Here is a 12,406-nt window from a genome sequence, read left to right as displayed (position 1 = left end):
GGAAGGATGTGGCCCCTCCCCCCCTCCTTTTTTGAGGTTTTAATGGGATTTTGTTGGTTTCCTTTCCGAGGGCTTTTGTAAATAGTGTTTTGGTTGATCTGGGGTGTTTTAATGGGAATTCTCATTTCCATGCCTGCTGTGGTCCACTGTGGTACTGTGTGTTTGTGTTTCCGTCCTTCCCCCTCTCGTGGTTCCAGGAAGCTTGCTGGGCTAAGAGTTCAGATATTTACAGCTGTCTGTTCAGGTTGCTCAGCAAGGCTGAAGTAACCTTGCCTGTGCTTTGGTTGCTTCTCTTGGGTTTCTTACCCTCAACACAATTGCATGCTGGGTAACTAATTAAAACAAAAATATCGGAAATTGGTCAGTATATTATTGGTTGAAATCCAGAATCATTGTTAGATATTAAAGCAGAACTTGGCAGCGCTCTAACATGCTGTGTTTTGTTGCAGTATTGATGAATATAAACATCCAGCAGCACTCCAGAAGGTGGGGCTTCAAGTATGCAAGTCCATGGCTGCATATCTCAGACAGCGTTGATTTAATACAGTCTTATTGAAAACATGTATCTTACTGTATGTGTCATATATATGTATGTGTAAAGTATGTGCTCCTTGTTTATGTTTTATCAGCAGAGTTGTTTTGTCTATCCCTCTGTTTGTTTTGGTTTGTTTTGGTTTCTGCCTGCCTTCCTTTCGAATTAGCATTTGTCATGCCTCTTTGTCTCTGTCTATCTCCCTATTTCACTCCTTGTCTTCATATTCCTTGTCCTGGACCTGAGATCACTGTAGAGAGACAGTCCCCTGGACCTGAGCTCACTGTAGAGAGACAGTCCCCTGGACTTAAGCTCACTGTAGAGAGACAGTCCCCTGCACCTGAGCTCACTGTAGAGAGACAGTCCCCTGGACTTAAGCTCACTGTAGAGAGACAGTCCCCTGCACCTGAGCGCACTGTAGAGAGACAGTCCCCTGCACCTGAGCGCACTGTAGAGAGACAGTCCCCTGGACCTGTATCTGCCAGAGAAGCTACAGGCTCTGTCTTGGTTTGTCAGGCCCCCATGCTGTGTCTCAAGTGTACTGTGTGAAGTCCCAGCAGGAAGGAGCGCTCTCTCAGACATGAGCTGTTTGGCAAGAATGTTCAGTTTGGCTACAGCGCTGCTCTCCCAGGCTGCCAGCGTGCCGCCTCCCACCGAGGCTCTTCTGGGAGGCAGAAGATGAGTGGGCACCAAACCACCAGCATCCCCACAGGGCTGAGGCTGAGGCTGAGGCTGAGGCTGAGGCTGAGGCTGTGGTCTCCATCAACACAACTCTCAGCTCCAAAACGCTCTGCAACTTTGAATTGGGAAGTTTGACGCGGGGGTGAATTAACTCCTGCTGTGCAAAGTTTACGGCATATGTATGGTGCTTCTTCTTTAACTGATTAATCATCTATCAAGCTTTTTTAATTTTGGTTACAAAAGGTTTTACTATAAAAAATAAATCATAAGCCCCTTAGCCCCTTAGATAAATTATCTGCTTTTATAAATTCTTCTTCACTAATACATGTCAAATTGTTCTTTTTCATTTCCAAAGAACAGCTGGTTACTATGAGTGTGACTCTTACTATGAGTGTGACACAAAATCTCATCTTTTGGGCAGTAAGGCATTATAGACACATTTGTTCTTCGAACGAGACACTCTGACAAGATCATGTGTTGTGCACTTCGCCTGGATGTGGTTTTCTGTGACGGACCTGGCCAGCTCTTCTGCTTTCCCCCGACTTTTACAATATAGCATATAGCATATAGCATATAGACAAAGTAAATGACACACAGTATTTCAGTGATCCACCGTGTCACAGGGAAAAGCTCTGCAGCATGTCCTGCTGATCATGGGTTGCTCTGAGGTGGCAGGGCCCTTACGGCCAGGGTTGAGTTTCCTGTGGAGGAGAAACCACATGTGCTTGTTTATTTGTGTGGTGAGGACATAATTAACCCTGTACTCCACCACTGCAATCTCAGTGGGGTCAAAGGTGATCTCTGTCTAACTTTTTCCTCACTTTGATTTTCCTTGACTTTCATCTCTTGCCTCTCTTTCTCTCTCTCTCTGTTTTGCACAAACACAAACACCCATGCACACACACACACACACACACACACACACACACACACACACACACACACACACACACACACACACACACACACACACACACACACACACACACACACACACACGCACACACACACTACATCTTTCTATCCCAGTTTCTGACGTGCGTCTTGCGTGATTCTCTTTGGGTTTAGCCCTCTGTTCAGATTGACATGTGATGCGAGTCCCTAAACCCTTGTAAAACATTACAAGCACTCTTTTTTGCGTGCAGCGCTAATTACTGAGCAGACCACAGAGCCAGTGAGAGCCCTGGCAGCTGGCTGATGGCATCATCCTGTGAGCCTGCAGTGAATTTTAACCCGCAGATCTGTGGGAAGGGAGAATCTAAATGTGGGTAATCTCTTCTCAAATGGCTTGCCTTTATTCTGGTGTAATCTCCGATGACAGCATGTAAAAGCATGAGCCACATGTGGGCCTGTTCTTGGACAGAGAGCCTTTGATGTGTGCATAAGTGTGTGCACATGTGTGTGTGTCTGCACATATGAGTGTGTGTGTGTGGTGTGTGTGATCGCACACTGGCGACTGATTTTAAAATGCATAGACTTGCACATGCTAATGCTCACATTTGTGTGGACATGCATTTGCGATGTTTGCTGCCCATACTTTTGGCGAGTGAGTAAAAGTGTTTGAGTATACCTTTCTTATAGTTATTTTGTAAACACTTAAATATGCATGTATGTGTGTGTATATAAGTTTGCTCACACACAGTGCAGTCTTTTTGTGTGTGCTTTGGATGTGTTTAATATTATACACTTTATGAGATTCCTGCTGGTGGCGCACCTCTCTTTACACTCTACTCTTCTTGTGGTGGTATATGCACCGGCAGTGTGGGCTCTGGAATGCTGGAATGTCGGTCAACCACGACACAAGGTCTGTCCAGAGGTCTCCTCCATTCTGGAGCATGTCTGAGTGTGGCTGGAGCGGTCCATGTGCAACCCCTCTGTGTGTGTGTGTGTGTGTGTGTGTGTGTGTGTGTGTGTGTGTGTGTGTTTGATTGCGTTTGTGTGTGTGTGTGTGTGTGTGTGTGTGTGAGTGTGTGTGTATGTGTCTGTGTTTGATTGCGTGTGTATGTGTGTGTGTGCGCGCGCGTGTGTGTGTGTGTGCGCGTGTGTGTGCGCGTATGTGTGTGTGTGTGTGTCCGCATATGCAAATGGCAGAAGAGAATTAGAGAAACATGTTAATTTCAAAGGACTAGAACTGTTGGTGTACAACTGAGTATGCATGAAGCTGTGCATGTGCATAATGTGCAAATCTATCACGTCAGCCATCACTAACACTGACAGCACATGCACAGAACATCACTGTTCCACCATAGGCTGCACATGCCAGCGAGGCATCCCCCAGTACTTTCCCATGTGTGGAAGTAGAAAATGCGGCAAAAAAACATCGTTAATCCTTTTGGACCTATTATAATACATTTGTATGGAAAATGGTTGTCAGCTGGGGTCCGGTTCATTGGAACAGAGACAAGCTGTCTGTATAAATCACTGAGATCCAAGTTCAGCCTCTGACAGGAGAGTCCTTAGTTAACATGGCCACTAGCCCACAGACTGACAGTCTCAAATGAGGGAGCTGCTGATTTAATTGATTTACCTTATGATTGCCCTGACTGGTTACCCTATTATCGCTGGAGAGTTTTTTTTTCACACACATTTGCCTGGAAATGAAATGATACAAGTGGTCGACATACTCCAACTCACTGATGCGTCGTAATTGGCGCTATGAAAATGCCAGACGGAGAACAAGGGCAGACAGTGTGACGTAATGACACATTTATTTTTCATCCATGTTCATGTGAAACTACAGACCTTGGGCCAGCTTGAAGGATACTGTCAAATGCAGCCAGACATCTTTATTAGTCTGTTGTTTGTTGCGATGCATGTTTTATGTGCCAGTTATACTCTTGGACTTGTGCTTATAGTGTAGGCTAAGACAGATCTTTCCTTGAGAGAGGATTGATGTGCATTTGGAGTGCTGTATAGTGCACTGTTGTATAGCAGCTCCTGGACTTGCTTGCGAGGACTTCTGAGGGCTTTCCTTTTTCCACATTATACCCTACGTACACACTTTTCACAATCAGAGTGCACTGTTGCCAGCGTCAGGGCTGTAGGTTCCTTTCCGACGAATCACAAGCACTGATGACGCACGCGCTCACTGTACAGAAAATCACAGAGGATCACCGTCTGCCGAACGCCATAAATGCCATAAATGCCAGTGATGTCTTCAATGACAGCTTTTACCGTCCAGGCTGCACAGTATCAAATGCAACAGCTGGTCCTCATCTCATTCCACTGTCCTGACTAAATGCAGTTCGCTCTATGCGGCTCCCCGGAGATATAAGGCTCCTTGCCGCTAAGGTAGCAGTTAAAGGCCTGCGTGTGTGTGTGTGTGTGTGTGTGTGTGTGTGTTGTGTGTGTGTGTGTGTGTGTGTGTGTGTGTGTGTGTTTGTGTGTGTGTGTGTGTATGCCCCGGTGTGTTTCGTGTTTCCCTGGGTTCTATCTGTCCTCTGGGTTGTTTTGGCTGAGCTGAGTGTAGTAATGTGCTCATATCCTCTGTGTTTATCGACCCCACTGCCATGTGTGGCGGCCTTTACACACCTCAGGGGAAAGATTGGACAGCAGTGTGCATACACACTCATACATCAATACACACTTTGCTGCACACGCACTCACACACACACAGGGTCCTCTATGTATAACCACCCCTTGTGCTCACAAGCATGCTAAAGTATTCCTGTTTAATGAACATTACTGGTACAATGGACAATGACACACACACACACACACACACACACACACACACACACACACACACACACACACACACACACACACACACACACACAGACACACACACACACACACACACACATACAGAGTGATCTTTGTGTAAAGCAGGCCTGTTGTACCATCAGGAAATGATCAGACTGCGAGTCTGCAGACCAGTGTGGTACATGCCCACGGTGCATGTTTGATTGGCCATTAAAATTTCACCAAATGATTTGAACAGTCTCTGTTTCTCCTTTCATGCCGTTCTGCTGCTCACCAAAACACACAGTCCCACCGCCTGTTTGTGCCTCACGGAAATTAAAACATCATGACACTCACTTGCTAAAGAAGTGCTCTTTGATTAAGAGCCCGTGGTTCTCCTCTGCGTGGCTGCTGCCTTGTACTGGAGACTCCCATAGGAAACGCTGGTTTAGACGGACAGCTCACATGAAGGATGCTTGAAAATCCATGTGATGAAATGTTACATCAGTGGCACACACATAGGGGCACATAACTCACAAATGACAGCTAGCTATTCATTTTGGAGAATCCTGACATTCCTTCACCTGTGGTCAGCCCACACTTATAATGTGACAACCAGGTGGAGTGGAGCCGTAACGTGTACATTTCTCAGAGGAGAGATGTGGGAAGCCATTTTTTGCAAAGCTATTCTGTGGGCCTCTGAGCTCTGCAGTTCTTCTGATCATATTATCGAACTATTTCAAATGCGTTACAGTATGTTCCCTTTTTAATGCAATGCTGCAGTGAAGATGGAATTGCACTGACTATACATGTGTTTGTGTGTGTGTGTGTGTGTGTGTGTGTGTTTGTCTCTGTGTGTGTGTGTGTGTGTGTGTTTGTCTGTGTGTGTGTGTGTGTGTGTCACTGTCATGTGTGTGTGTGTGTGTGTGTGTGCACATATACAAATACAGAGGAGGTGGACCTTCTAGAGGAGCTGTGGCCAGTGGCTAAGAGCTGCAATGCCTCCGTGTCTGTGGAGGGCCCACGCTGCCCAGTGCTACATGTTGGCCAGTACTCAACACTCACACTGCCCATGCACCAGGTGTTTGGGAACAGGTAAGAGACACACACACACACACACACACACACACACACCATATGCATATACATACAATGCAGGCATATTGTAAACTTCTTGTTTGAAGATGGCCTCAAATGAGTGAAGCATGTTAGGGTCAATGGAAACCCCTATAGATGACCTGTTCATGACCTATAGATGACCTGTTCATGAGTGTCTAATTAATGCCACAAACATCCATGAAAGTCCAAGTACCCCCTCACATAGGGCTGAACGATTTGGGAAAATAATCTAATTGCGATTTTTTTCCCCAAAATATTGCGATTGCGATTTAATATGCGATTTTTTTCCATTTTATCCCAATTTTTTTCCCAACAAATCGTTATGAATTATTTATATTATGACCAACACAATATTAGACACATTTAGTGTAAAATATTATTTCCCACATTTAAAATATTTATTTAACGGCTCATTACAGAATCAAGAACAACAAATCGGTGGCTTTGCCACTGTGCATTTAAGTAATTTAAACAAAGTCATTGTAAGAATAAACACAAGGCATGCACTTTTTAAACACTGTGTGCAAAATGTACCATTTTAAGATTTTTTTTAATTTTTGTAATTTTTTATTTTTTTTAGACCCCGTTTTTAATCGCGAACGTTGCGGTTAGAAAATCGCGTTCTATCATATCGCGATTAAATCGCAAATGCAATTAATCGTTCAGCCCTACCCTCACATCTGTCTAGCAGTGTAATGTAAGAAAACAGAAATGTGAGTGTGAGTGGTGTGTGTGTGTGTTTGTTTGTGTGTGCTGCAGGTTCCTGGATGAGTTCAGCTTGCTGCTGCAGCTGCGCAGTTCCCAGCGTGGTGACCGCAGCCTGCTGTCCTTCCTCAATCCAGACAACCACATCCTGCTGCAGATTCGCATTAGCCAGCATGCCTTCACCTTCATCGGCACCCAGCAAAGACACTATGAGTGAGTAGGACTGCGCGTGTGTGTCTGGATGTGCACACGTGGGTAATCACTAAAGGCATCATGGTGTTTATGGTGTTCGTGTATCATGATGTTTGTGTTCTGTGATCATTTGCGTTAATTGTGTTGAAAAAGACCTTTCAGTATCACATAGCTGACTTTAAGAGCAAATTATTATACTCCAATGATTGTGGGTGCGTGTGTGTGTGTGTGTGTATGTATGTGTGTGTCTTTCCACAGTGGCCATAGAGCATTAGATGTTTGTTGGCCACTTTCTTATACAAATCTAATTTAATAGATGCATTTTGCAGCGCATGCAACGCCTTGGTAACCCAAAGGTTACCTCACGCTTATAAACACTTTCAGAAATAACAATGGAAACACACCAGCATCTCCCCTTAACCCTGACCTTTTCCAACAGAGCTAGCCCATTTGAAACAATATACTGTACTTCTGCGAGCACGCCCAAAAACATTTGGTTTGCAACAACCTGAGTAATGATAAAACCAGATTCATCCCTTTCTCCTCTCATATAAAAAAAGGCTATTAAACGCATGAACCGAGGAGGAGGAGGGTTCCACCATAAACCGGTGCAGGTTTTCACCGCTGTACGCCTGGCCTGGCCTGGCTTGAGCTTCAGGAGGCTTTCCCCAGGAGCCTAGGAAGCTTTCCAGGATTAGCATTACTGCCAGGAGGGGGCTTATAAAAGCCGCCTTGATTGGCGTTTCGTCTGGGGCTGACTGTTGGGACTGATTGGAAATTGTTGCTTATTACCTGATTATCCACTCAAGGCTGGGAGTTGCTGTGCAGTGCTGCACCACCTGCCTTGTGGTCCCTGTGTTTATTTTATGGATTCGTCAGTGGGAACTTGCGAAGGATACGGGCCAGGATAAGTCCTGCGATTCCAGTTGGTGTCCAACCATTACACTTATTATATTTAAATGAAAACATATATACTGTGGTTGCCAAAGGTGACGCTTGTTTGTGTGCAATTATCTCTACACGCATTTGAAAATGAGCATGTCCAGAATACTCAGTTAACTGCTGATATCTATGGAGGAGAACATTTTAATAGAATAATACTTGTAATGGAATCTCTGAAGGCCTTAGCTCAAGGGCATCTTAGCTCAGCGAACCAGCAGTCCCACGGTGCAGTAAGCGCTGCAACAGTAACCCCTGTTACTTCTGTCTCTCTCTCACACAGGTTCCCAGTGTCTTTTCTGTCTGATGGCCAGTGGCACCGCGTTGCCATGAGTGTGTCGAAGGGTCGGCTGACGCTGTACGTGGACTGTATGAAGGTGGAGAGCGTGGACTGGACCTACCGCGGGCTGGGCATCAGCACCGACGGCCTGCTGATAATGGGAGGCATCATCGAGGGCTTCGAGACGCCTTTTGAGGTAGGAGTCAGTCTCCTAACCCTTGATTGTAGCTCGGAAAGGCAACCTCTATTGGCATGAATCACCTGTGGCTGACCTGACAGAACTGATTACTTTTTAGAAAAGTTACCTCTGCAATCCCAGTGGAATAACAGCTAAAATTGACAAATATGTCCTGATAAACCCGTTTAACATTTAGTCCACTTGCGTCCAAATGTTCTCCACAGATGTCCACATTTCCTTTGCCAGCTTCTTTGCCCCTTAGGAACTGGTGATTCATCTCCTGAAGCTGCATATGCAGATTAAACAAAATGATATGCTGTCTCAGTACCTTTCAATAAGTTAAAAGAAAATTACATTCTTCAAGTTGACAGTTTACATTTGACTTGATCACTGTCTGTTCTGTAGAACTCTCCCTACTTCTGTCTGTCAGTTGGAAAACAGAGGGACAGCAGAGGCCTTTAGAATGGTTTGCTTCACAACTTGAACAACTAAACTGAATATACACAGACCCCAAACAACCCCCCTGCCCCAGCCCCTACTGCTGTTTGGGGACACTGAGCAGAGCCCCAGCATTTATCATCTCAACACCTGACACATGAAGACATCGGCAGGTCCGTCCCTGCTGACTTGCCTGCCTCTGGTGTCAGGCTCATGTTTGAGCTGGATGAGCCTTTAACCCGTCTGTGACCGGAGCACCACCACAGCTGAGGAGAGGTGGCTGAGGGAGCGAGAGTTGGGAAGAGAAAGGGTTACAGGGTCAACATCTGCCTTTGCATTCATCCCCAGCCAAAGATGGATTCTCCATCGGGGCGACTGAGTGTCCCAGCGCAACAGGCCACTAGCAACCGACCTAATAACGGGCAAAGAGCACCGAAGACGGTTTCATATGTTGAAGCACTTTCTGGCAAGGTCAAGGCTTGAGTTTTTGACATTTAACGGGAGTTATGTAACAGAGAGGAACTTCTGAGAGGAACAAGCACCTATTCAGTCACTATTTAGGGGATTCATGAGTCTTGTTTATGCTTCCAAAAAAATCTATAAAGCAACAACCCAGACAGTTCCAAATCATACCTTCCTCCTGAATAGTATATCTACTACGAAATGCAGTTTGAATTGACTTATTTACCTATCTATCTAACTATCTATCTGTCTACCTTTTTATTTCATTATTTATAATTTGTTCTGTGCTGAACCTGCTGACAAGCCTCTGCCAGTGGAGCACATTTTTCACCACCTCTAAATCACTTCTGAAAGGTTGAGCGCACCTCAGACACTGCAGTTTCTCAGGGGCACGGCTGACACGCCGCTGAGGATGGCTAATTGAATCCAGAGCTTTCCCAGGAGGTGGGGGTGATGGAGAGCACATGATCCCTGCCCCGGGGGGGGGGACCAGTGGGTCGGCCTGCTTGCCATCACCCCTCACTCTCCCTAGCATAAAAGCACCAAGGTAGCACGAACTATATGATATATAGAAGGATGATGGGGGGATTAAAAGGGGAAGAGGAAGGAAGTGATGATGAGGTTAATTACGATCCCGTTGAACATCTAGGATAGCCAAAATGATTACATCATCAAAGTCACAGGTTTGATTCCAGGTATTGCACATTAGGTCAGGTATAGCTATCATGCACCCAACTTATACATTTGATGTCTTAAGATCTGACTTGGTGAGTTGGATACATGTGTATCTGTGTAAGTGTGATAAGCCATTCTTTTGTTGTTTCTCACTTTTACTTTTAGAGTTTTAGAGTCATCCCTTAAGTCGGATCTGGGCTTGCCCGTCAGCGCTCCGGCCAATCACAATGTCTCTCTCGATGTCATTCATTGTCATTCTGGGCCCCGCATCTCCAAATTTGCCAGATGTATATCAGTAGATGAAAAGCCTCTGTTGAAAGCAGCTGATGCGCCATACTATTTCAGGGCTCATAGGGAGGTATGTAGTCCTTCGTGAGGGCATGTAACTGTAAGTGGGCACTGACAGCTCCTATAACTCAACTGGTAAAGCATGGCAGTCAAGAAATGCTTGGGTCATGGGCTCAGCTCCCATGAAGCTCTAGTAATCGTAAAAGGCATGCCAGCACAATACTGTAAGTAAACTTGGCTTAAAGTGTCTGATAAATGACTCAGTTGTGATAAAAGGGATAAATCAGAGGCAAGCTGATAGCCAGACACAGTTTACTGTGTGTTGGAAGAGCAGCCGCCACCCTCCCAGATGTCCGTGGTGAGAATGAGAATCAGACGCAGCGTTCTCGGGGAGAGCCCGGGCATCCAGGCGTCACGCAAGAGCAGCGCTTAATAAGGTCACGCGACGGGAGAGCCAATACAGCGTGAAGTCTAGGCAGCCGCTCACAGGGTGACCTCAGAGCTCCACCGAAACACACACACACACACACACACACACACACACACACACACATACACTCTTCGATAACACACTCCTGCCCTCATTAGCTATGGCAGTTAGCGCATGTGCGTATGGTGGATCAGTAGAAAGAAGAAATTACGACTCCCCGTGGATTTGCTCATTTGAATCCATGGTTAGCTCATGTCATAGGTCTGCATTGGGTCTGCAATTGCATCTATGCTTAGAGTCCCCTTGATATTGGTATATCCATATTAACACATATATTTGACTTTTTATATGCAAACACACATAATCTGTTAATAATTTTTTTCTCAATGACTCTGGCAATAAAGTGAGGCTCTGAAAACTGTAACTACATGCACGCAATATTCAGACCCACTCAGACATCCATACACACACACACACACACACACGCACACAAATAACCACAAATATATATATAATTGCATATTATAGTACAGAATTCGCTCACAGGTCTCGTGTTTTATTTGATTTATTTTTCCTTCAGTTTTTCCCATGGCCTGTTTCTGTCATCATGTGTCCTGGCATGACCACACGTGCCCATTCGACTATGTTCTCTACCCGCAGGGCGACATCAAGCAGCTGATGTTCCTGATGGGCGATGCCGACGCGGCGCGGGAGCACTGTGTCCTCTACCCAGCCCGCTGCCACGGAACTGCCCCCAAACCACCCCGCTCACCCAAGACCAAACAACCCCACGAGGTACCCCATGTCGTCCCAGACCCTCACACCCCATACACCTTCTCCCCCTTCCTCTCACGCATGCACAGTGAGTGAGGATCTGTGTTTACTGTCAGCGGCGTCTGCTATCTTTCAGCTGCAAAGGATTTAATGAATGCAGTGTGCGCTTATTGCTTATCTTGGACATGAATGTATTCTGCACAACAACACGCAAGGATTGAATCCTGTACTTGGACCATGCAAAGGGGGTTTTTGCAGTAAAGTCATCGTGACAGAACAAAAAGGGCACGAACAGACTCGTAGTCTCTGTGAGTTAAGACCCTGTCGTCATGCTACTCACTAACGAGTCTGGCAGATGCGGCACTGCTGCACTGAAGCATGTTTGTCAGCACGCTTTGCTGCGATTGATTACAGGTTTTGCTCACTATCTGTTATGGCACGTCCATGCTTCTGGTTTCTGTTCTCATTTCTACACCTCTCTCTTTTCAGGACCTCTTGTTGTCCTCAAATGACCTGGAGGACCTTCTAGAGACTTCCGAGGACTCTTTCAAGAGCCGTGCTCTCATTGTGAGTAGACCGGCGGTAAACACCGTATCCACCTATTGCAGATCCCTGCTTCACATGCTAGATAATCACAAGATATATAAATATGCAAAGATATATCAATATAAAACTGTATTTGATTTGAGTTTTGTTCTTCCTCTGTTCTGCAGAGGCATGTCTGTAGGAAGTTTTATGACAGTAGATGAGTAGAACCTTTCATGAACCTTCCTTGCTTTCACCAAACACAGCAGTAGCTCACCAAGGTCGCTTGATTTAAAAACGCTTGCTACTCAAAGGTAACATATCCCAGGTGTATCAATAGAGAAATGTTGTTTCCAGGAAATATAATTCCCAGGTCAGGAAATCTCAATGTAAGGAAGTTCTCTCACAACAGGTCTCCATAGCGCTGGCGGAACCTCCTTCTCAACACCTCATTCTTCATGGTGTCATGTATTAGAGCCGGGCTGAGTGATACAAAGTGTTTTT

The 12,406-nt window shown here is 45.5% G+C and overlaps 1 protein-coding gene across 1 annotated transcript in view; it reads left to right on the top strand.

Annotated features, from left to right (window-relative positions):
- Positions 1-5,969: 5,969 nt before the first annotated feature.
- The window catches only part of LOC122133359 (collagen alpha-1(XI) chain-like), a 28,413-nt gene continuing 21,976 nt past the window's right edge, over positions 5,970-12,406 (top strand). Inside the window, exons 1-5 of the mRNA XM_042709433.1 lie at positions 5,970-5,992; positions 6,776-6,934; positions 8,136-8,328; positions 11,264-11,398; positions 11,867-11,944. Coding sequence (XP_042565367.1) covers positions 5,970-5,992; positions 6,776-6,934; positions 8,136-8,328; positions 11,264-11,398; positions 11,867-11,944 — 588 coding nt within the window. The remainder of the gene's footprint in view (positions 5,993-6,775; positions 6,935-8,135; positions 8,329-11,263; positions 11,399-11,866; positions 11,945-12,406) is intronic.

Source organism: Clupea harengus, chromosome 12 (genome assembly GCF_900700415.2).
Source record: "Clupea harengus chromosome 12, Ch_v2.0.2, whole genome shotgun sequence".
Lineage (NCBI taxonomy): Eukaryota > Metazoa > Chordata > Actinopteri > Clupeiformes > Clupeidae > Clupea > Clupea harengus.
The sequence above is the reverse complement of the archived record's forward strand: the minus strand, read 5'-3'. Positions and strand labels throughout refer to the sequence as shown.